A 22,840-nucleotide genomic window follows, 5' to 3' on the forward strand; every position below is an offset into this window, starting at 1 on the left:
TTCTTCAATAAATAGGAAATATTTTTGCAATATTTTATTGCTATACCATTCAATAATTATTTTAAAAATGAAATGCCAAAGAGGGGTGCTCAAGAATTCCTAAAAGAAAAAATGAAGTGATTTTTTTGAAATTAGCTATGATTTCTTTCGGATCATTTGTGTGATGCTCTTTGTTGCTTGTCCAATAGTTTTAGCAACTGTTATTTCTTTTTCAGTGTCAACGTAATCATCGCCGAACAAGAGCTTTTTCCTTGCTGAAGTGTTTGAAAGCTCGTGTTCAGCAAATGGGGTGGAAGGAGAAGATTGTGGTGAAGTGGAAGGGGCAGCAGCAGGAACGACAGACAGAGCAGCCCCACAAGGAGAGAATGAAATGAGTTCGTGTTTGTTCATCAGATTGAGCTGGGTCTGCTTCAGATCGACCTGCAAGTCTGCCACTTCTCCGTCTTTTGTCTCAGGCAGGGTGAAGACAGCGCCATTCTGCTTGATCCAATGCATCGCTGCTTCGATCTTCTGCTGCTTCAGGACAGATTCCCACTCGTTTCTTACCTCTTCTTTTTCGTCCTCGCTCAGCATCGCCCAAATCTGCCTCCTCACTTCTTGTTCTGTCTTCGGCTTGGCTGCTGCAGAAGGGCTGCCTTCTCTTCTCTTCTCTTCTGCTTCTCTTCCTGTCTCATTTCTGGATGAAGTGCCTTTCTCTTCCCCAGCAGCCTCGTCTTCTCCCTCATCGTCTTCGTCCTCCAAAGACATCAGAATGTCTTCAGCTGTTCGGTTGTCCCCGTTCTCCACATCTGCAATCACCTCTGCCATTTCCTTCTCTGCCGACAGCTGCGGGCGTATGCCGATGGCGTATATGTGAAGAATCCTCTTCTTCATCCGCCCCCACAACAGAGAGAGAAATACATGTGACATCACTGGCAGCGTCTGCGATGGCGCCGCTGCTGTCATTCTCTTCACTGACTGCTCTGATGACTGAGATGTTTGTGATGCTCTCTTCTTCCGCAGTGCTGCTGCTGCACCTGCTTTCCCCATCCACCACCGCCGGCGCATCTGCCGCTCAAAGTGCCTCTCCTCTTTTTCTCTCTCTTCTTGTTCTTTCTCTTCTTTCTCTTTCTCCTCTTCTTCTTCTTTCTTCTTCTGTTCTTGTTCTTTCTCCTTTTCTGTTTCGTGTCCATCAGAACTCATCATCATCGTCATCATCATCACTTTCTGCTGTTCTTGCTGCTTCTTCTGTTCGTGTGTGTGTTTCCGATGGGGCAGACACTCTTCCCACAGCCTCTTCAGCTCCACCCAGTTGTCTTTGGAAACTGCCTGCCACACCTTCAGACAGAACATGATGAACGGATGGCTCCTCGCACGTGGCGATATTTCAGAGAGGAAGGTCACCATCGAAGAGCTCTCGTTGATGTAGATGCGATGCAGGAACTGATAGCACGTGAACTCCAACACATTTCCTTGGAAAGAGAAAAGATGAAGAGAATAACAAATAAAATAAAATAAAAAGAAAGAAAGAAAGAAAGAAAGAAAGAATAAGAAATATATGTATGCATTATTTGAACACACCTCTGATTCCGTCTCTGTAGAGATGCATGAGAACAGACAGGCATTGTGAGTATTCGCTGAGATCGCCTTCCATCAGAGCAATTCTGCCGTGTGTCTCATAGACACAGACTGTGAATTCATTGTTGATGTGCTGGATGGTCAAATCCTGTTGTGATAAAATAGATAATTATTCAATTTTACACAATCATTTTTTTTAAAAGAAAATAAAAAAGAAATGATTTCAATGGAAATAACATAAATAAGCAGACCTGTCTGATCGACTTCAGCTGCTCGCACACGTATTCATAAGCCAGCTGGCTCCTCTCTTTTGCTCTGCCTGACTGTTGCTCCAGCTGCAGAAGCAGACGAGCATTGATTTGCGACTCGGCTGTTCGGATGAGCTCAAAAAGCCTGTCAACCAACGGCACCTCTTTTGCCCTCCTCCTTTCTGCTTTCTTCTTCTTATTCGATTTTAAAGGAGTCATTCCACTTCCTTCTTCCTCTCCTTTCCCAATCTCATTGACATCAATTTCATCTGAATGTGTCTGCTCTCCCTTCACCAGCACAGCCAGCTCTTTTGCCTCCTTCAAAATCTGCTTCTTCTGCGTCGACCGCATCATCAGCACAATCAGATCGCTCTCTCCATCAAACAGCTGTTGTATCTGTGCTTCCTCCTCTTCACTCAGAAGATCTTCTTCTTCTGCACTCTCTTTCCCTTTCCCCTTCCACACCTCTTCGTCGTCTGAAGGGAAAGAGGCCTTTCTCAATCCCCCGCGCTTCGACTTCTTCTTCTTCTCTGTTGTTTCCTCTGTCTTTTCCTGCCTTTCCCTTTCGATCCTCTTCATCAGCAGCCTCACATTCCTCAGCGTCCTCTTCTCTGCCTCTTCTTCTCTGCTTGTCCGCTCACCGAATTCCTCCGCCTTCTCATCGCGCGCCTCAATCATCCCACGCCACTTTCTGATGACATACGAAAACGATCGCATGAGAACAGGGAGAGGACGCACTGTCGACGGGAGAGGGGCAGAGGTGAGACGAAGATACGCCTTTTCGAGCTGAGTGGATGTGCCAATGACAGCTGGGATTGAGGGGTCGTCTTCGAATGACGATGATGAATATGAGGAGGAGGAGGAGGAGGAGTAAGAAGAAGAGGAAGAAGAGGAGGAAGAAGAAAAACGAGATGAACGCTGCTGAGGTTTGGACTTCTGTTCGAATCTTCTTTCTCTTTCTTCTCTCTTTCTCCGCTGTTCAGGTGTTTCCCCTTCTCTTTGAGGAGTTTCTGCTTGCTGTTCAGAGCTTTGTTTGCCCAGCTCATCCTGCTGCTTCTTTTTGCCTTGTTTGTCTTTGTTTTTGCCTTTTTGCTGATTTTGCTGGTTTTGTTTCTGTTTTTGTTGATTCTGTTGGAATTTCTGTGAATTTGTGTTTTGATTGGTTTGTTGTTGTGACTGATAATGTTTTGTGTCTTCGTCTTCTTCTGACTCGCTGCTGCTTTTTTCATCCATCCTTCGACCAAATTCTCTTTCTCTATCCCTTCCTCTGTCTCTATCCCTTTCCCTTTCTCTGTCTCTGTCTCTTCCTTTGTCTCTTTCTCTCTCTCTTTCGCCTTCCCATTCTTTTCCTCTCTCTCTGCTCCTTTCCGCTTCTCTATCGTATGCGCGCTCAAAGCGATGCTCGCCTGACTCTTCAGACGAACGTGCCATCTTTTCTGAATGGGAATTCATCGGAATGAACTCGGCTCTGGAGCTGCTTCTGTAGTTGTTTGGTGCTTGTGAATCTGAGTTCAAATGAGCCCATGAGGCTGTTTGATTTTGCTCCCTTGGCTCTTCGCGACGCTCAGAAAAAGGCTTATCGCTAGATGAAGCATCTTTTGCACTGTTTTTCATTCGCTGCATTTGCAGTTTTCTCGCAATGTCTGCAGCGATTTGACGAGCTTTCAGAACTTCAATTGGCAGAGAATCTGCACTCAGAGGCAATGGTGAAGGAGAAGATGATGGTTGTGGTTGTGGAGAAGGTGATGAAGAAGGAAGCGCTGCGTACATTGTAGATGACACAGAAGAAGGAGACGATACAGTAAATGGAAGAGAATCAACAGTCAATCTTCTCTGAACAGAATGGCTTGTTTGATGAGTTGTTGATGTTAGTGCAGAATAAGATGATGCAGATGATGAAGAAGAAGGCGAGGATGGCGATGATGATGATGATGATGATGAGCGCTCTTTTTGCTCCAAAGAAGGAGAATGAGAAGATGATTGAGAAGATTGTTTTGAAGATGAAAACATTCCAAGAAGGTTTTTCATTCCCCAGTCAACATTACTTCCTTTTTCTTCCTTTCCTGCAGAAAGAGTTGCATCATCAGAAACATCCATCTCATCATCAATAACAATTGCTTTATTTTGGGATGATGGAAGTGAACTTGATGATTGCAGTTGTTGCTGCATTTGCTGAGATTGATGAATAGATGAAGTAACTCCAAGAAGGCTTGCATATGCAGGCGGCATTCCATATCCTGCAAAGTTTTGAGGATAGTACGCATTTTGCATGTTCATTACTCCTTGCTGCAAAGCACCTGGTGCAGGAACCCATCTGAAAAAAAGTTTTAAAAATTACATCTTAATGAAAAAAGCACACTGTTGGCGCAATGGATCGTACAAAGAAGAAGCGTATTCGTTAGAATACATTGAATTAAATGGTCTATGAGCAAAATAATATTAGGTCGTTAAGTTAATTTCGTTAGTATGTGATAGTTAATAATTATAAAGATATAACAATAAATACACATACAAATGAGGCTGAGTCATTGTTAATTTTTTAAATTGATTGTATGTGAATTGGAAATTAAATTATTATTATATTGCTCGCACTTTGCTCTGTTTAATTCAATATTAATATAAAAAGATCAGGAGAGATATGATCATTTATTTCATTAATTTTTTTTCCAAGATAAAGACAATAAAATTCATTTCTTAAATATTTTAAAACAAAACATCTTATTCCAAGTGACATTACATAACTTGTATTTATCTCATTCAATAAATATAATATTGGGAATATTCAAAATTAATAATTTGTTTCTGTCGTTTCTAAAACTAATTCTCTCTTTATTTATCATTCTATAAGCGTAACTTTAGTTAAGGTTTTACGCCACAAAAATATCATACATGCCAAAAAATTGTTTGCCAAATATTTACATATTATTATTTTCTATTCGTATAATTGAATCATGTTTTTGTTGCTTATAAATAAGTGCCAGTTGAAAAGATATCATTGAGAAATGCCGTTAAGCAAGGATATATATCTGAAAATTCAAAGATTGATAATTTTTCTGAAAATAAGAGGATTGTGATGGTATCTGAGAAGGACCATTTGAAGGAAAAGAAATTACACTTACCAACAAAGGAAAATGACGTTGAAAAAGAAGTTAAGAATTGCAAAAATGTTAAGCATGATTTAACTGTCTATGAAGTTCCAAAATCACGTGTATTTCCTTGTGAGCAGACTCCCTTCCGCGAAAAGCTTCCATTAAGTAGTCCATCAAAATCGTTATCAAAAGAAGTTTTAAATCCTCTTGCATCTGCTGTGGTGCAAACTCCTTCCAAATTAAACAATTTATCAATGGAAGCTTCGCAATCTCCTCTTTTCCCAAGGCATAAGCCAATTACTATTTCAACAGAGGTTACATTTTCTGCAACTCCATTGAAGCGCAGAATGGATTCCATATTTAGAAATGCAGATGGGGACACAATTGATGCAGATGATCTTGAAGATGAAATTGAAGAATACGCAAGCGAAGTTAAGAAAGTGAAAAAGGTATTAGATGATCTGAACAGCGTTCAACGTTTAATAGGAAAGGAAGAAAAACGGCAAAAGAGGCAGCAAGAAATTGAGGATTACTCTAAAAAATTGAGGAATTTATCAGAAGAGATGAAAAGGGCAAAAGAGCACAGGCAACTAATTATGTCTATTGATGAGTCAGTTGAATGGTCAAAGCCAGAGAAAATGGGAAATCTCGCTCAAAGGCAAGTGACTCCAATGATTTTAAGAAATTCTTTAAGTGAAGATGACTTGACTGTTGATACAATATTTGGGGAAAAACTGATGCAGAGGGTCAAAAAAAGAAGAGAGCAGGAAGATGAAGAAATTCAGCGAAAAAAAGATCTAAAAAGATTAAAAGAAGCAGAAGAAAAAGAAAAAGAAAGGGAAAAGGAAAAGGAAAAGGTTGATGAAAAAAAGCAAAAAGAAGACGATAGATGTATTGAAAAGGCGCCTGAAAAGAAATATATTAAGATTTCTGATGATGTTTCTGATGATGATTCTCCGATTACAAAGAAAAATGAAGTTAAGCAAGATTTTCACATGATTCTTCGATCTCAAAAATAGTACTATTTATTTTTTTCCAATTATTTTATAAAAGAAATCTGATTTCTATTTATTAAAAAGGCAATCTTGTAGTTGTTAATAGCTGTATGAATTCATCTGTCGTTTTCTTTCATAGTTTTTTTTATGGCTGCGCAATCAATTAGCATTTATTTTTCGTTTTAAAATTTTTGAATTAATTTTTTTTTAAAAAATCATTGCAGTTTTTGTTAAAAAAAAGAATATCAAAAACTTTGAAAGAAAATGTTCAGCAACAAAACAATTTTAAATGTCAAATGAAATGGGAATGAGATTGTGAAATGAAGCCAAGAAATGAAAAGAGAAAGATAATTCCAAAATATCTCCAAGAAGATGAAGTGAAATGAAAATGGGGCTGTTCAGTTTCTTTCAAGAAATCAATAAAGTTCATTTTCTTTCTCACAAATCCTGAACTTTTGAAAAATGGATATTCACGAACTTTCGGTTCGTTTTTCCATTTGGATGTTATGCAGTCCATTTCGAAATTACATTCTGATGCAAGTTTATAAAATGTATCTTCTGTTCTTCTATGTAGAAGTTTTGATGTGTTTTGTAACTCTCTCTGAATTACAACTTGGAGGCAAACGTGGCATGTTAAAAAAGTATTTATTGTTCCGACCATGCATGCAAGTTGTGGAACGAGTTCCAGCCCCTGATCTGCCCAATACTGAATGTAATCCTCTCTTCTTGTATCTACAGCGTAATGGTATTGGTCAAACCATTTCTTTACAATTTCACTATGCTTAGGCGCATGAAGCCATCCGTTTTCAAGATATTTTGGAAATGGGTGAAACGTTGCAAATGCAAGTAAATCGCCTTGTTTATTAACTATTTCATCGTTAATTTCTTCAAATAGTTCGAGTGAGTTTATGTAGAAAGTCGCATCAAGGTAAACTCCTCCATAGTTATATAGCAAAAGAAGACGAATATAATCTGATTGATGTTGAGGTATCAATGCAGAGTATTTTGGAGAAAACGTTGAAGTGTTAAGGTAAATATCCAAAGTGTCTTCCATTAAAAAAACAATTGACCATCCTTTTAAAACTTTTAATGTATGTTGAACAAATAGGGCCACTTCATATGTTGGTTCAGGATTCCAATACATCCAAATAATCTTTGGGTATTCTTTTTCTTCTTGCTCTTGAACCGATTCAAATGCAAATCCCGATAGCAAACACACGAACAAGCAATCTACTATCATGGAAAGCAAAATTGGTTGCAAAATACAATTGTATGCGTTATAAAATCAAAGTTAAAAAAGAAATTTTCCATAAATAATTTTGTTTTTGTTTGAAAAAAAATAAAAATATTTCAAGATCATGGCCGAAAAATTTAAAGGGCTTAGCAATTTTTTAAATGATATTCGCTTTTGTTTGTTGCTAAAAAAATGTTATATAAATTAATGGCAATATGTGTTGCGTATATTTTTTCTTATATAGGTAAAACAAGAGACTTGGAAGAACAAAGAGTTGAAAAAGAGCTTTCACATATACGAGAAGCTTTTATAAATCCTAAGAAATTGGACATGTATAACAGGAAAAAATATGCGTTAAAATTAATGTATATCGATTTATTGGGATTCTCGGTGGATTTTGGTCACATGGAAACTATGGAGCTTCTTCACAGCCCAAAATATTCCGATAAAGTTATTGTATGATTTTTATCATATATGAAAAACTTTTATAAATATTTTGTTTTTATTTTTTTCAGGGTTATGTTGTTCTTGGTTCACTAGTCAATGAGAAATCAGAAATTATTCGTCTTGTTAATCAGGCCCTTCTTTCGGATCTAACTTCGCGTCGTGAATGCTTTCAAGCACTAGCACTTACGTTTATTGCAAATTGTGGAAATACAGAGACTGCTGAGACCTTGGCAAATAATGTTGGAAAGCTTTTAATGAGTAAAACGGCCTCTAAATTTATAATCAAAAAAGCTTCTTTATGCCTTTTGCACATGTTTAAAAAGAATCCTGATATTGTTCAGCAAGAGTCTTGGAATGAGCGCCTTGTGACACTACTGCAAAATCGAGACGGTGGAGTTCTTACGTGCGTGATGTCTCTTCTTAATTCTTTTGCAGCTGTTAATCCGGAAGCTCATCGACAGCTGCTTCCAGTAGTTTGCAGAATGATTAAAGGAGTTGTGTTGAAAAACATGGTTACGGGGGATTACATGTACGACAACATACCTGCTCCATGGCTTGTTGTCAAGGTATTCCAGTTTATTCAACACTATCCTGTAATCGATGAGCCCGAAGTGCTGGAAGATTTAATAGTTGTCCTTAGAAGAATTATAAATACTGATAGAAGCCATTTTGTGACTTCTAATCCGACGACCCGTGTTGCAAAGAAGCACAACGCAATGCTTGCTGTTTTGTTTGAAGCCATTTATGCTGCAACTGCACTGCGCATTGATCAGCAGCTGATCAAACGTTGCATATCCCACATGAGGTTTTTCTTGGCCATCAACGATCCAGACATTCTCTATCTGTCGCTGCAGGCTCTTCAGAGCTTGTGTCCTCTCGATCCGACGTCCACAGGTGATGATCCGATGTTTGTGGATCTGGTTGAAAAGTTGTTGATGCATAGAGACATCGTCATCAGAAGAAGAGCATTGGATGTTCTGTTTGAGATATGCAATGAGCATAATTCGGCTGATGTTGTTGCAAAGTTGATATCTTATTTGGACCAAGCGGAAATAGAAATTAAAGATGAACTGGTTTGCTATTTTTATATTTTGAAAATATATATTGATTATTATGTTATCAATTGCTTTCATTTTCTTTCTTTCTTTCTTTCTTTTTCTTTCTCTCCAATTTAATTTTTTTTCATAAACGCAATATTTAGGTATTGAAAATCGCAATTTTAGCAGAAAAGTATCATTCATCTATGGAATGGTATGTTGACGTGATCTTCCGCCTCTTGCAGCTCGCTGGTGATTCGACTCCGCCTGAAATTTGGTATCGAATTGTGCAAGTGATCTCCAACAATCCTCAAATGCAGTCGTATGCTTCTGCTGCTGGTGCTGTCATGTTGCGTGAAGCTAACCTGCCTGACAGCGCAGTGCAGATGTGTGCGTATGTCGTTGGCGAATATCACAAAGCCATTCCGCCTTCTTCTGTGGCCATTTCTGAGATTGTGGAGAGAATTGGAGTATACATTGCATTTGCAAAGCCAGCCACGAAAGCGATTCTTGTGTCTGCCCTCGCAAAGATAGGTGCATCTACACCTGAAGTGTCGAGTGCAGTGACGGAGCTGCTGACGAAATACACAACATTCATAGCAGAAGACACGCAAGAGAGAAGTTGCGAGTTTCTATCGCTTTTGAAGACATCACCAGATGATGCCAAAACAACACTGGGACAACTGCCACCGTTTCCTGAGAGGCAGTCCATTCTTCTGAGAGACCTGAAGAAGAAAGTGAAGGAAAGCGGAATTGTGGAGAGGGCATCGAGGCATCTGAAGGAGGTGAAGGATGAAAAGGTCGATGAAGAAGAACAAGGAAATGACGATGGAATTGAAGAAAGCACAGCGAATATTCTGAATATGTCTCAAATGCATCCAGCGATGGCTTCGTCTGTCGCATCTGCTGTTGATGGCACTCAGCTGAGTGCGAGTGCTGCTCCTGTCGAAAGGGAAGCGGATGATCTGATTGATTTGAGTGACTTTGGGGCTGTTATCAGCCCTGTCTCTTCTTCTGCTGCTGCTTCTGTGTCTGGCAGTTCCTCTGCAATTGTTGCTGAAGAAGCTGTGCCGAGTGATCCAGCCAAGCTGTTGGAGACATTATCAACATCACCTTCACCTCACTCGTATTCCTCTTCTCCCCTTTCCGTTTCTTCAGCTTCTGTTGAACAGGCAGAAGCTAATCCTCAGCTTGATGGAATGTTCTATTCGCTTTTGTGCAGCGACGAAGGGAAGTTGTATGATGATGCACATTTATGCATCATGTGCCAGCACCAGTACCAGAAGCACGAAGGAAGAGTACTTTTGACATGGACTAACAAGTCTGCTGTGACAGGCGAGGCGTCGCTTGCCCAGCCGCTGATGAATGTCACTGGGGTCATCGAGAGCTCACCTGAGCTGTCTGTTCAGGCAGAAGCTGTCGGGTCAGTCATCAGCCCTGGCTCTTCTGTGCAGCAGAGGATTGTCATCACACAAACACAGCCAGCATTTAATTCGCCTCTCTTGATGCTCTCTTACACTGTTGGGACTGCCACACACAGAGCAGCTGTGAAAGTGCCAGCTGTTGGGCTGAAGTTCTTCTGTCCGCTGACTCCTCCAAAGGAGATGTTTGTGCAGCAGTGGCAGGCTGTGCCAGACAGCTCTCCGATGGCAGTGGCTGACTCCTTCTTGTTCAAAGGAGCCCCACTCAATCCTCAGACATTCCAGCAGGTCATGTCATTTCTGCAGACTGCTGCCAAGATGCAGCCACTCCCTCAATATGATGACACTCCACAGACATTGTGCTTTGCAGCTGGTGTGTGCTGTGCAGGTGCTGCTCAGCCGATGCCACTTATGTTCAAAGTGCAGATGTCACCTGCATATGGGATGCTGATGCTGACTGTGAAGGGCTGCACTGCGCAGATTGCAGAGATAACTAGAAAGTATGTGATGGATGTCCTGAAAGGGATGTAGAATCATCACTGCTTATTAGATATTAGTGTTTATCTCTCAATCGCCTTGCAGCTCAAAATGATTTTTTTAGGTCAATGTATATTTTTTTTATTCATTATTATTATTATTATTATTATTAGCTAATAAAGTATTTTTTATTTTAATTTAATATTTTTCTATCATTTGGCAATCAAAATTATAAGTGCTAATTAAAATAATTGGCCATATTTGTGATTCCTTTTTTTTTTATGTTCATTTCATAATAGCGAATTGATGTTACATTCTTATTTGGTTTCTCTTTATTCTTCTGTGTTTGTGACTCATGTTTTTGTTTTGTTTTCATGTTCGTAATTATTCCTTACAAACCATGCTATTTTCCAGAGGTTTTTATTTCTATATATTGTTGGAATTAAAAGTATTGGATCTTTACGAATCGTCTGTGATATTTATTGTACCGCATTTATTGTGGGTGCATTTTTCAATGATTTTTGATTGCTGTCAAAATTGATTCTTTATTTTTTTTTTTTTCATTCATTTTTATTGTGTTTTTATTTGTTTATATCAACAAACATCTACTTTAAAAATAATTTAAATTTTTTTATTCTTATTTATCCGACAAATTTTAGGTAAGTGGGAACAAAACGTACTGTTCAAAATGCTTCTAAAAAGGTAAATGTTCGTTATCAAAATAAGAAATAAGTCCATGAGGGATATTTTTATTGGTAAATTTAATCTTATTTGAATAATTGAATTGGTGACCCATTTTTGAAATTTTTAATCAGCAAAACACCTGTTTTTTTTATCTTTTTTGACAAATAAAACCCTAATCAGTGATTTAGGTTCATATTTTAATTTATATTATACCCTAATTCACTCGTTGTGAAGGCATTGAAACCAATAGCCTCTCCAAAACCTAATTAGAAATTTTGAGAAATAATATTATTAGGGTTTGATCATAGATTTTTTGATGAAAAAGGTGATTATTTATCACTTGAATTTTGAGTTGAAAATGAATATTTCAATTTTATTGATTGCTTAATATACATTTAGCGTTGCTTTTTTTTAGAAATAAAACTCTCTTTGTGTTATTTTTAGAATAGTACGTTTTGTTCCCATTCACCAAATTTTATAGCAAAAAGCGCATTTGCTCTTTTATTTCAAAAAGTTTTTTTTATCAGAAAAACGACGAATTGAATAAAATATTATGGGGTCAAATCATGGTGATATGAAAAATGAAAAATTATACTTAATAGGAAGTAAATTTTTTAATATTTTTATAGGAAACAACTTATATAGCTATTTCTGTACAAAAGAAATTGAGGATGCAATTCTAAAAAATCCATATAAAAGCGAAATATCATTTTTTGGAAAAGTTCACAATTTTGCTTCGTCTTGTTTGTATTTCTGTTCAAAAACTCTTTACGAATTCAACTTAATAATTATGAAATTTTTGAAATAAAATTTAGATATAAATGACTTCGATGAAAATGTATTCAACATTTTTCCATTTTCAAATCAGTACTCATTTGTCACATGTAAATGGAACTTAGACTTATCGATAAATTGCATAAAAGGTTTAGAATTTTCCATTAAAAGATTATTTTGATGAAATATTATGATTTTATTTTCTTTATTCAGGAATAGTTATTTCTCCGCATATTTCTCCATTAATAATTCTCCTTGTGCTTAAAAATTCAATAAAAATATTTTCCCAACAGGAAAACACTTCTGGTCATTCCATGTCTAAAAATCTTGACCAAACTGATGCTTTTTCGTTGAACCAAGAAACCATGATGATCCACTTTCATCAATCGATTAATTTTTCTTCAATTTTATCAACAAAATTTGGGCTTTTATCCATCGATGGAACAGACAACATTTTTACGTTAGTGTTGTTGCGATTAAATGGCTATAGGTCGATGCCTCAGGACGAAGAATGTGTTGATATGAATGGGATCCTTGTAATAAAATGGGATGTGAATTCGAATTTTGATTTATGTAGTCGAGAAGGTACTCAACAAATCGCATATAATCAATTTGTCACAACATATTTTATCGATGTGGACGATGTTTATTTGCTGTTCGCTCAATGTGATGAAGTTAATTGGCAATCAGTAATTTCATCACAGATCAATGATGAGTTTTCGGTTACAGATAAAAATTTCAGGGTAGCTCTTCTTCTTCCTTCATCTTTAGCAGCCTCGCGACAAGTTTCGGCAATTTATAGCGATTTTCATGGAGGAAATGTTCATGGACATCAAAATATTTCTATTCGCCGAATGTTTCCATTAACAGCTTTTGCAACAAAACAATCTGTATCATTTGGTTTTGAAGATAATCCCTTATTTCCCTTGCCACAATCTGTGCATCAGCAAACAGAAAGAAAGTCAAAAAGTGAACTTGAAGAATGTGGAAGCAGTAATTTTCCTATTATTTCAGATCATGAATCAACATTCTGGTTGAAGATGAAGATAAATGAAATTCAGAACTGTGAATATTCGAAAGATAATTTGTATCTCACAACTGTAGCTGGTACAAACAACGGAAAGTTAGTCCATGTTTCTCTGATTGATACTGATGATTTTCAAAAACCTAAAATACAAGAAAAATCTGATCAAAATGACTTTTTGAATGTTGATGGAAAAGTTCCATTTCGAATATCGTCAGGAATATCATTGCCTTGGAATTCATATATTGCACAGAAAATAAAGACTTATCAAAAGCAATCCAAAGATCTCCAAAACACATATATGGTTATTTCTTGTTGTCCAATCGAGAAATACAACACAGACAAAGAAACTGGGGATGAAAAATTCTTATTGAAAAGTGAAGAAGCAGCAGATCAAGTGACCGAAGATATTATTATGTTTGATGATGATACTTGTTCCGAATATGAGCCATTTATTGATTGGTATAATTCGCCAGTCAGATATTGCGTTGTTGACTTCGAGTCACTCAGTTTTTTAAAAGGTTTGCATTTGAATTATGATATTATATTCTTTAATGCTCAAACGATCTTCATTAAATCTTTTCTTATTCACATAGTTTATTCTGATACAACATTGATTGTTGAACCAACCTGGCTTTCGTGGCAAGACATGCTGAATAATGATGCTTCACTTATTGTTGCAGAAAGACAAAGAAAGAAAAAGCATGTTCAGGAAAAAAGCATCGATGAAAAGGAAGGAAATACCAATTATTCTTGTGAAAATCAGAATAAAGGAAATGTGATGGATTGGGAGTTATTAATCGGAGCTGATTCGCATCCCGTAGAAGATTCAAAAAATGATGATGCTTCGTCAATAAATCTTCCTCACGAAAAAGCAGAGTTGAATGAAAAAGACAAAGAAACAGATTTATTAGATGATTTAATGAAAGAGGATGTTCCTCTTTCTACATCGCAAGCGTCTCATTCTGTTCGGTCTCTTAAAGAAGGGGGAATGAATTCATTAAAGCAACAGAATGAAGCTGATCTTATCAAATCAAAGCTAAGAAAAGAGTTAGCAAAGCAAATTCAGAATGATCCTACTCGTTTCTTAGAAACAAATGTTCGTGTTTATTTTGATGAATGTGATTTTGATTCATCTGTTGCTTCTTCTTGTTGTAGAAATCAAGGCCTTGAAGTCAATTTGAAGCAAAACAAAATAGCAAATGAGGATCAAACAGAATCAGCAGAATCAAAAGTATTTGAGGCGAACTCAAATTACAAAGCTGAATGGGAAAAGGCAAAAGGTTCAATTAGTCTAATCACTGCTCTTTCAGAACGGGTAAGTGATGCTAAAGAGAAGCTTAAAAAGATCGAGGATTCTGTTGCTTGGAAGCAGAAAATGCTCAACCGCCAGCTGGAAAGATTTGCAGCTCTGAGCAACGACAGCACTGAAAAGGATAAAGGCGGGAAAGCTGAAGATTCTGTTTCGTCTCTTTGTGAGGCATTCAGATTGGTTACTTTTTTCGAGCCAAGTACTCCAACAGAGCAAAATGCTAAAAAAAAGAGTGAGCTTCAGGAAAGTCCTGTTGGAAAGGAAACTGAAAGGAAACAACAAAAACATCATTTGTCATCGGGAGATGCCTCTAATGATTTGCATTCATCTTTTTCTGTGCAAAATTCATCTTCAGATAATTTGTCTCATTCATCTAATTCAATTCTCCGTGATACTCATCTGTCAATAATTCCATCTTTCCCTATGTTGTCCTATTCTATTCACATCAATTCACCTTCATCTTTGTCTTTTGATGCAATTATTGGAACATTTCGATCTTCTATCTATTTCGTTTCATCAAATGCTCCATCAAAGCTTGTTCATCAAATTGAAAGCTCATCAGACTTTTCCTCTTCCTCAACGCCTTCTTCATTATCTTCTTTTCAACAAATATCTTTTCCAGCTTCTTCTGTTGCGCCAACCTCTTCCTCTGAATTATTTTCCTCGAAGCAGCTCATTAATCCCTTTGATTTTTCATCCACTTCATCAGCATTTCCACTTCAGTCTTCAACACTTGACTCTTCTATCTCTCAAAGTGCAAGTTATTCATTTGCTGATATTCCTGTCCCATCTTTTTTGCGAAATGACAATTTTGATGGTTTTCTTTCAGATGCAAAAGAATCAGCAACTTTGCACAATCAAATTGTTTCGTTTGTACCAATAGCAATCTCCACTTGTGGCGAGCTCCCTTTTCCATCCACAGACATTTCAAATTCTGAGTCTCCTGAAACAGAAGCAATTTCGTCGACTGATTCAAAACAGAATGAAGGAAAGAAGCGATCTGAATTGATGTTTTTATTTAGCTTGGATGAGTCACCACAATTGACTGTTCTTTTGTCTTTGTTGAGACAAACACGTACTGCTGTAATAAATTCATTGTGCGAAATTGAAGAAAAGTTCACTTCAATTTCTTTTCCTTCAACAAATCAAATGTCTCTTCGGATGATACTTACTTCAACACTTGATGTCCAATTCCTTCTTTCTCAGAGATGTGATTCACATGTTTCGGATGAATTGACAGAAAAAGTGTCTCTGCCATTAAGTCAGTTATTCAAAGCTTCGCATCAGATAACGCCTACTTTTTCATTGCTTTTCACTTCTTCCGTTGAAGGATCTATTTTCTGTTTCAACTCTAAGCAGAAATTGGACCAAGAATTAGACTCTAACAGAACAAAAATGCAATTTCCAAAAATATTCACCTTATTGTTGGAACGTTTGACTTCACTTTTCAAAAACCCTCCAACTCCTTCCCATAATTCTGATAGTGTTTTTTGGCAGTTTAATGAAATACCTCTTGAATTAAATGCTTCAACATTGCCTTGTGAACAACCAATATCATCTTTTGTAAAAATTGGCACAGTTACTGTTTCATCTACAAAACTTTCAACTGCAACTTTGGCATTTGAAATAATTAATAATCTTTTAATTCAAATTTGCTCCAGTTTTGATTCAAGGATCTTTGTTTTATATCTAAACTAGCATTATTCGTTTAATTTTCTCTAATTTTTTGTATTTTCAGCAAACGATTAAAAAGTCTTTTAAATGATTCTTTAAAAAAATCATATTCTTCCTGATGAAGCGGAAATTTTCAAATGAATTGAATGACATTTTCATTATTACGTTTTCTTTCATAAAAATAACGGTTATTTTTTAAAATGGTCCAAAGAAGAAATAAATATTATTCAAACAAATGAGAAAAAGTTAATGAAAAGCAATTTCACGGATAATATTTTGTTGAGAAAGTGAGAATCTATTGATTGTTTGTCAATTTTTGCACATGTCAGTTTGACATATTTTTTATTAAAAAAAATAAAATAAAATAAAATAAACCAATTTTTATCAAAAGATGGTGGATATTTTTTAATTAATACTTTTTTCTATTAGACTTTCGTTTCGGAAAATTCCCCTTGAATATCAGAAAATGAACATTGAAAAGTTATAACATATTTCCTTTTTTTCTTTAAAGAATTCGTCTCAAACGTAAGCTTCGGAATGAATTATGAATCATTAAACATTTAGAAGAAATGAATCCAATTTTTGCATATTACAGTTTATGCAAAAAATAGCGGATAAGATCGATTTCTCAATAACCACAAGAGGAATAATTCTGACAATTTTCCTCAAAATATATCTCATCAATACAAACTCATTTGATATACAAAGCTTTCAAAGCAGCTTCATTTGTGCTCAGAGAAATATATTATTTAAATCTTCTTGAAACTCAAAATCCTATTTCTACGAGATTAAAATAATATATTTCTCTGAGCACAAATGAAGCTGCTTTGAAAGCTTTGTATATCAAATGAGTTTGTATTGATGAGATATATTTTGAGGAAAATTGTCAGAATTATTCCTCTTGTGGTTATTGAGAAATCGATCTTGTCCGCTATTTTTTGCGTTGACTATATTTCCTTTCTTGTGAAGTTAAGCATATTATATTTAATTTTTTTTTTTTAAATTTTAATTTTTATTTTCACCAGAAAATTAATCAAAAAAAAAACTATTTAAAAAATATCAACAGATGATTATTTTTTTATCCATTTTTTGACTTTAACAAAAATTTTGGTTTGAGAATTCACTAAAAATATAGATATATGAACACTGAAAAGAATAAACTTGTTTCAGAAATCATTTTTCTTTGAATATTGTCGAAGATGTCATCATTATAAACATTAATCATTGTCTTTTCTTTTTAGTGAATTATTCGTCTCCAAAGAAACAAAACCTTCAAAGAATCAACTCTCCGAAAAAAGATATGAATACAAAGAATATTCTTGAAATTGTTTTTTACAAAAGAAAAAAGGAGAAGTCTTTGTTTGGATTTCATGTCACATTGTGTGAGGCTCTATTAATGTATTGATTTTTGACCAATTTCATTTCCTTTCCTTTCATTTCATTTCTTTTCATTTTTTCTATCAATAAATAACATTCGATGAAGATGATGTTAAATTTGTGAGCTCACAACAATAACGTTTTCAATTCCAATAAACAGAAACAACAGTTAAAAGTTGAGAAAATACAATTCACTGATTGATTCAAATATTTCATTATGTTGGGGAATATACGGACTTTCAAGCTTTTTTTATCAAGGCATTGAAAAATTGTTTCATTCATAACTTTATTTTGCTTTCTCAGATTTCAAAATAAATTTGATTAATATTTCCTTAAACAGGCATCGTTGAAATTAAAACAAACAGTTTTGTGACATTTTGCTGACGTTAAAAAATGGATCAATTTTTTTAGTGTTTTTTGTTCTCAGAAAGTCAATGAAAAGTGCATATTTTTTCATGAAAATGCCTGAAATGAAATAATTTACCACATGTATTTGATGATGAATCGATTTCAATTTAAAATCTATAAAATATTGAAATAAGTATTTTGAAAATAAATTTCATTATTCCCCAAGCTTGTTCGTTTCATTAATTATATTCGAACAACAAAAAGAATAAAAAAAAAAAAATAATAAAAAAGGAAAAGAAAGCTAGTTCAAAAAAGAATTACTTTTTTGTAAGAAATGCTCTCAATCTGGCTTCTCTCAATTTTTGTTGATCCGAATTCGATATAGAAGGAGTTGTTGAAGACTGAGTCAACATTTGCCCACCCCATCCGCTTTTACCTGACTGCTTTTGCTGTTTGTTTGGAGATGATTGATTCGTTCCTCCGAGCGATTGGCCTCCACTTTTCGTCCAAGAGTTGTTGTTAAAGTTGGCTCCAGCTTTCTTTTTTCCTGAAGATTTACCTGAAGATGATTGTGGGTTGCTATCCATGCTTTTAATGAGCTGTGATGCATCCAATGCTTCGTCAATCGACTCAGCTTTTTTAAGAAAACGTGGATGAAGCCGCAAGCGCTTTAGGAAGAGCGATAGCACATTCTTCTTCTTCTTCTTCTTTGAAGAAGATGCAAACTCATTTTTACTGAAAACAGGAGATTTGGAAGTTGATTCTTTTTTTGATTCAGACTCCTCTGGTTCAACATCCATTTTTCCTGATTGCCCCTCAGATTGTTGAGTCGAATCATTTTGCTCAGAATCTTTGGAAGGTTCAATTTCTTTCGGTGGCTCTTCAACATCCATTTTTTCGCTCCCCACCATATCTTTCTCTTCTTCCTCTTTTTTCTCTTCCTTTTCTTTTTTTTCATCTTTTTCCATTTCTTTCGTATCTTCTTCTTCTTCTTCCTCTTCACTTTCTTCTTTTTCTTCTGTTCCATCCATTTCATTTTTCTTTGCTTTTGCTGCTTTTTCTTCATCGAGAAACTGCTGAGCAACGCTTTCTTCGCAATTCAGCCGAAGAACAGCAGAAGGAGTGAGACCTTCGCTGAGCAAAGTTTGAGTAAGATCCATATGGCGCCTTGGAGGAGGAGCGCTTGCTGAAAAATGATGATTCAAATGCGCATACAGAAAATATTAAATAAAAAATGAATAAATAAAAACGATGAAATATTAGCACACTTATGAAGAAAGGTAATTCTGGTTCATTTAAGACTTCTTTGATCCAGGTGATCACATCTCCAATGGTATGAACACTGGCTACAAACAACCCTTCTATCGATGCTCCATCTGGAAACACAACACGAAGCATCGTCTTGTTATATTCATTTCAAATTAACACGAAACAATTTTTGGTTTATCAACAAAGATAGCAACAAAAATTAAAAAAAAAAAATTAAGTTGAGATACAAAATAATTAAATAAAAAAGTTTGCAAACCACATCATCACCTGAAGATAAAACTGGCATTGGTTGAGCTGCAGATGGCTGCTGCATTTTTAATATCTGCGGACCTTGTGTACCACGTATCCTTTGAATATAACTTTTGAGCTCCTTGTTAGATGGCTGGAACACTTCATCAGGAACAGATGAAACAAGCTTTTCAAGCGAGGCAGACAATTCAGCGGCCGATCTCTTTGGTGCCATGTTGATGCGTCTGCCATGGTCAGAGCTGTTTGCCAGTTGAAGTCGCAGCAGGCTGGCCTCATTTGGAGGAGTACTCCGCAAAGCTGCTGACCCACTGGCAGCTAAGGAACTTCCAACAGGAATCCCAGCATTCATTTCCTTTTTGATCTCATGCGCAGCTTCAAGCTGCTTCCTCAATTCGTCTGCCTTTCGTTTTTCTTCCATTAACTGACGAGAGCTACTGATCCCTGCTCCCGAGCTTTGCTTTCCTGAACGCTGACTCATCAATAAATCTAATACACCATCACCTTCTTTTATATCTTTTTCAACTACTTTTCCTTGCTCTGTTAGAGATAGAACAAAAGGCCGAAAATATTTATCGTCTAAATCTTCGTTGTCCTGATCTTCTTTTATTTTTTCAGAATTATTCATAGCGCTGCTTCTTTCACTTTCCATAGCTGCTTTTTGCTCTTTTAATCGAGCTTTTACTGCTTGAAAAATTCTTTCCTTTTCATTTTCATCTAAAACATCATCCAAAAGCCCTTCAGCTGTTCTTCTATTAAGTGAGTCAATATCAGCATCCTCCTCATCATCATAATCTAATCCTCGAGATTGTTGTACTCGCTTAAGTCTTTCTTTCTCTTTTTCAGATTCTAATTTCCTTTGTTCTTCAAGGATTGACCTTTCTCTTTGCTCTCTTTGTCCTCTTCCAATTTCCCAATCCCAGTCATCTTTTTTGTTTGTTGGTGCTTGCTCTTTTGGGCTTTGCTCTTCTTCAGCTTCTTTGCGAAAAGCTGATTGAAAAGAAAACGGTTCATTGCACATTTGAATATCTGCAAATGGATTATCACCTTTTGGAATTTCTTGTTCTTTGGCAATCTTAGGTAATGGAGATGCTTGAACAGCAGGTTTTTGTCGCAACTTAATTTCTAATATGGCATTGGAAGGTAATCCACTTAATCTGAAAGGATCAGTCAAATCAACAGGTTTTCCTTTGTGAAGCAGGAGGCAATTTGTTGTTCCAACTGCAAGTTTAGCGCACGATTGCTCAAGCACATCTTGCATTTTAGTGCTGTACATTACTTCAATTTTTGTCTTTTTAGGCCCTGAACAATGCAACGAAATAAATATGAAAAACGGAGTAATTTTATTTGGAGAAAATTAATCATTCAAATATCAAGTATTCGAAGATAACATAATAAATTGAATAACTTTTCTAAATATGAGTTTTCACACCATAAGATACAGTGAGTTGTGGAGACATTTAACTTATTAATAAAATATAGTGGTTACTTTGATCTTTTGCATTGTATCGAATTATTTATTAAAAATTAAACATAAATAATATTGAAATTATATAAAGCACATAAAAAAAAATAGAAAGATCAGCTTAATTTAAATTTTAAATGTAAATGTTTTCGGAGAAGGCAAAGATTGAGCTAAAATTGGTAATACAGTTATAGGTATTGAAAACCGATGAACGTCTGTCTTAACAGAAGGGCAAGTATGATAGTATTCCGAAGGGAAAAACAAGTCGCAATTTGTTTCATCTGGCGTTAAAGAAGTAGACTGCTTTGAAGTATCGTTGACTGAGCTTTCATCCTTCCCAGCTTCTTTTTCCTGGCTTTCACTTGTTGGAGGAGTGGAGCTGACAGGAATAGCAGCTATGCCCATGTGAATGCGAAGCAGATAAGACAAAGAAAAATGTGTTGTGGAGAACTGATGAGTTCCCCTGTCGATTGGAAGTGCAACGTGAAAGCCGAAGCGAATGGCAGAAGACACATCGCTGTCTGTTTTCCACAGAGTGTGTGAGGATGTTAGCGAAGGAAGAGAAGGCAAAGTAGAGGAATCTGAAGCACCAGAAGCAGCCGATGCTGGCTGGCCAGTTGCTCTGACTTGGAACATGGAGCTGTTCAGCGTCTCCACCTGGTCCAAAGAGACAGACACAAAAACACAGCCAAATTGCTGCTCTTGCACTTGGCTACCACTCGAAGGCTTTTGAGTGTTGGAAGAAGAAGATGACGAAGATGAGGCAGGAGATGACTGGAGCCAGAGTGGATGCCTCGATCTGGCAAATTCAATGACGCCGTGCAAAAGCTGTCCGCGGTGCAGAATGGAAGATGACAAGATGACTGATGCAAGCGGAATCTGCTTTGTGGATGAAGCATTATGAGCAACAGGAGGAGATAACACAATCGACAATGGCTGCTGGGCTTTTTTCCAAAATGCAACATGATTTGAAAGCAATGAAGAAAGCTAAACACACAAAGTTATATAAAATATTGATTCACATGAAAATACAGTTGAATAAGAAACAACAGTTGAACAATAAAACAAACATCAAGAGGTGTTTCTTCTTTATGTCGAGGAGGGCACGATACTTTTTGCACAACGGCCGAACTTTCATGAGAAACTTTTTCTGATTCGCTTTTTTCAACAGTTGCTTTTGTAACATTCATCTCATCTCCTTTGATTTCTTCTTTGATCATTGAATTGAGTGCTTTTGTGAACAAGTTAAGTTTTAAGTTCCCCCAATTTTCTTCATTTTCATCTTCCTTTTCATCAGAAGGAGTTTCATCTTTTGATTGCTTGTTTTGTTGAGGTTCTTTCCCAGATTCTTTTTCTTTTTCGTCAACTTTAAGATTTGAAACAAGACATTTACAAATACAAATTTTTTATAAACAAATAGGAAACCAATTTATTAATAAACAATAATAACAAAATTTCAAACGAATAATTAGATCTGCTGGAAGAAGAGATGAATGAACAAAGCATTGAGGCATGACAATCTCTTCAAGTGCTGCTTCCGGACTGCTAATAACAATGGATATATTAGAAGTCTGAACTGGATGTTGTGAACGTAAAGTTCCAATTGTTAAAACGTGATTCACATTAACAAGATTTCCTGTGTACGTTGGCGGTAAGTGATTTGGAAAATAACAACGAAAACGATCTGTCAAAAAGAAAATTTTTATTTTCACAAAATAAAAAATGATTTAACAAATGCACAAACAATGCCTTTCTTCAGAAGGTAAAAATTTATAATTACATTCAACAATCATTGCTTGTGACGCATATATTGAAAATCCACGAGAACCTGACATTTAGAATTACAATGATTTACAAGTTTCAAAAATAAATTTTAAAAAAATAAAAAATAAATATAAAAATTTAAAATAATTGCATCATGCCCAAATCTGTTGGGTCCGGCAACGATGTTGATATCGGCGGACGCCTTATTGTGTGATAATGATAAGTGTCATCGACATTTGTTGTTAGCAGAAAATCTCCATGGAGCTGCGCAGAAATTAATTCTACTTCCAAAGGAACCTTTGCAACATTGCGAACAGTTATGTCCGCCTCGAACAATTCACCAGGGAAATACTCCTCTTTGCTGGGGAGGCAAGAAATCCACATTCTTTTTAATGATT

General features: G+C 36.1%; 6 protein-coding genes across 6 annotated transcripts; 3 read left to right on the top strand and 3 right to left on the bottom strand.

The window, feature by feature from the left end:
* Positions 1 to 21: 21 nt before the first annotated feature.
* On the bottom strand, positions 22 to 4,396 carry MONOS_986 (putative SAC3/GANP family protein). The gene is made up of 5 exons (XM_067880397.1): positions 4,318 to 4,396; positions 4,165 to 4,227; positions 1,809 to 4,119; positions 1,561 to 1,705; positions 22 to 1,451 (listed from the first exon to the last, which is right to left on the bottom strand). Exons 1-5 carry the CDS (start codon positions 4,332 to 4,334, stop codon positions 136 to 138), a joined length of 3,852 nt encoding a protein of 1,283 aa, XP_067736050.1. The 5' UTR covers positions 4,335 to 4,396; the 3' UTR covers positions 22 to 135.
* A 189-nt stretch (positions 4,397 to 4,585) lies between these two features.
* On the top strand, positions 4,586 to 6,154 carry MONOS_987 (uncharacterized protein). The gene is made up of 2 exons (XM_067880408.1): positions 4,586 to 4,707; positions 4,781 to 6,154. The coding sequence occupies exons 1-2, from the start codon at positions 4,695 to 4,697 to the stop codon at positions 5,911 to 5,913; spliced, it is 1,146 nt and encodes a 381-aa protein (XP_067736051.1). The 5' UTR covers positions 4,586 to 4,694; the 3' UTR covers positions 5,914 to 6,154.
* A 1,093-nt stretch (positions 6,155 to 7,247) lies between these two features.
* Positions 7,248 to 11,122, top strand: MONOS_988 (Adaptor protein complex 2 (AP-2), alpha subunitA; the record flags this gene model as incomplete). Its single annotated transcript, XM_067880419.1, has 4 exons — positions 7,248 to 7,299; positions 7,368 to 7,579; positions 7,639 to 8,643; positions 8,772 to 11,122. The coding sequence occupies 4 exons, from the start codon at positions 7,248 to 7,250 to the stop codon at positions 10,557 to 10,559; spliced, it is 3,057 nt and encodes a 1,018-aa protein (XP_067736052.1). The 3' UTR covers positions 10,560 to 11,122.
* A 629-nt stretch (positions 11,123 to 11,751) lies between these two features.
* Positions 11,752 to 16,011, top strand: MONOS_989 (uncharacterized protein). The gene is made up of 4 exons (XM_067880430.1): positions 11,752 to 11,936; positions 12,005 to 12,112; positions 12,177 to 13,508; positions 13,584 to 16,011. The coding sequence occupies exons 3-4, from the start codon at positions 12,278 to 12,280 to the stop codon at positions 15,995 to 15,997; spliced, it is 3,645 nt and encodes a 1,214-aa protein (XP_067736053.1). The 5' UTR covers positions 11,752 to 11,936; positions 12,005 to 12,112; positions 12,177 to 12,277; the 3' UTR covers positions 15,998 to 16,011.
* A 1,774-nt stretch (positions 16,012 to 17,785) lies between these two features.
* On the bottom strand, positions 17,786 to 20,673 carry MONOS_990 (putative U1 SNP-associating protein 1 (Usa1); the record flags this gene model as incomplete). Its single annotated transcript, XM_067880440.1, has 4 exons — positions 17,786 to 18,884; positions 18,967 to 19,099; positions 19,224 to 20,515; positions 20,646 to 20,673. The coding sequence occupies 4 exons, from the start codon at positions 20,671 to 20,673 to the stop codon at positions 18,016 to 18,018; spliced, it is 2,322 nt and encodes a 773-aa protein (XP_067736054.1). The 3' UTR covers positions 17,786 to 18,015.
* A 25-nt stretch (positions 20,674 to 20,698) lies between these two features.
* Positions 20,699 to 22,840, bottom strand: MONOS_991 (putative Rgp1). Its single transcript, XM_067880451.1, has 5 exons — positions 22,601 to 22,840; positions 22,423 to 22,506; positions 22,141 to 22,362; positions 21,749 to 22,044; positions 20,699 to 21,665 (listed from the first exon to the last, which is right to left on the bottom strand). Exons 1-5 carry the CDS (start codon positions 22,824 to 22,826, stop codon positions 20,805 to 20,807), a joined length of 1,689 nt encoding a protein of 562 aa, XP_067736055.1. The 5' UTR covers positions 22,827 to 22,840; the 3' UTR covers positions 20,699 to 20,804.

This window comes from Monocercomonoides exilis (genome assembly GCF_001643675.1).
Source record: "Monocercomonoides exilis strain PA203 chromosome Unknown scaffold2-2631571, whole genome shotgun sequence".
Taxonomy (NCBI): Eukaryota; Preaxostyla; order Oxymonadida; family Polymastigidae; genus Monocercomonoides; species Monocercomonoides exilis.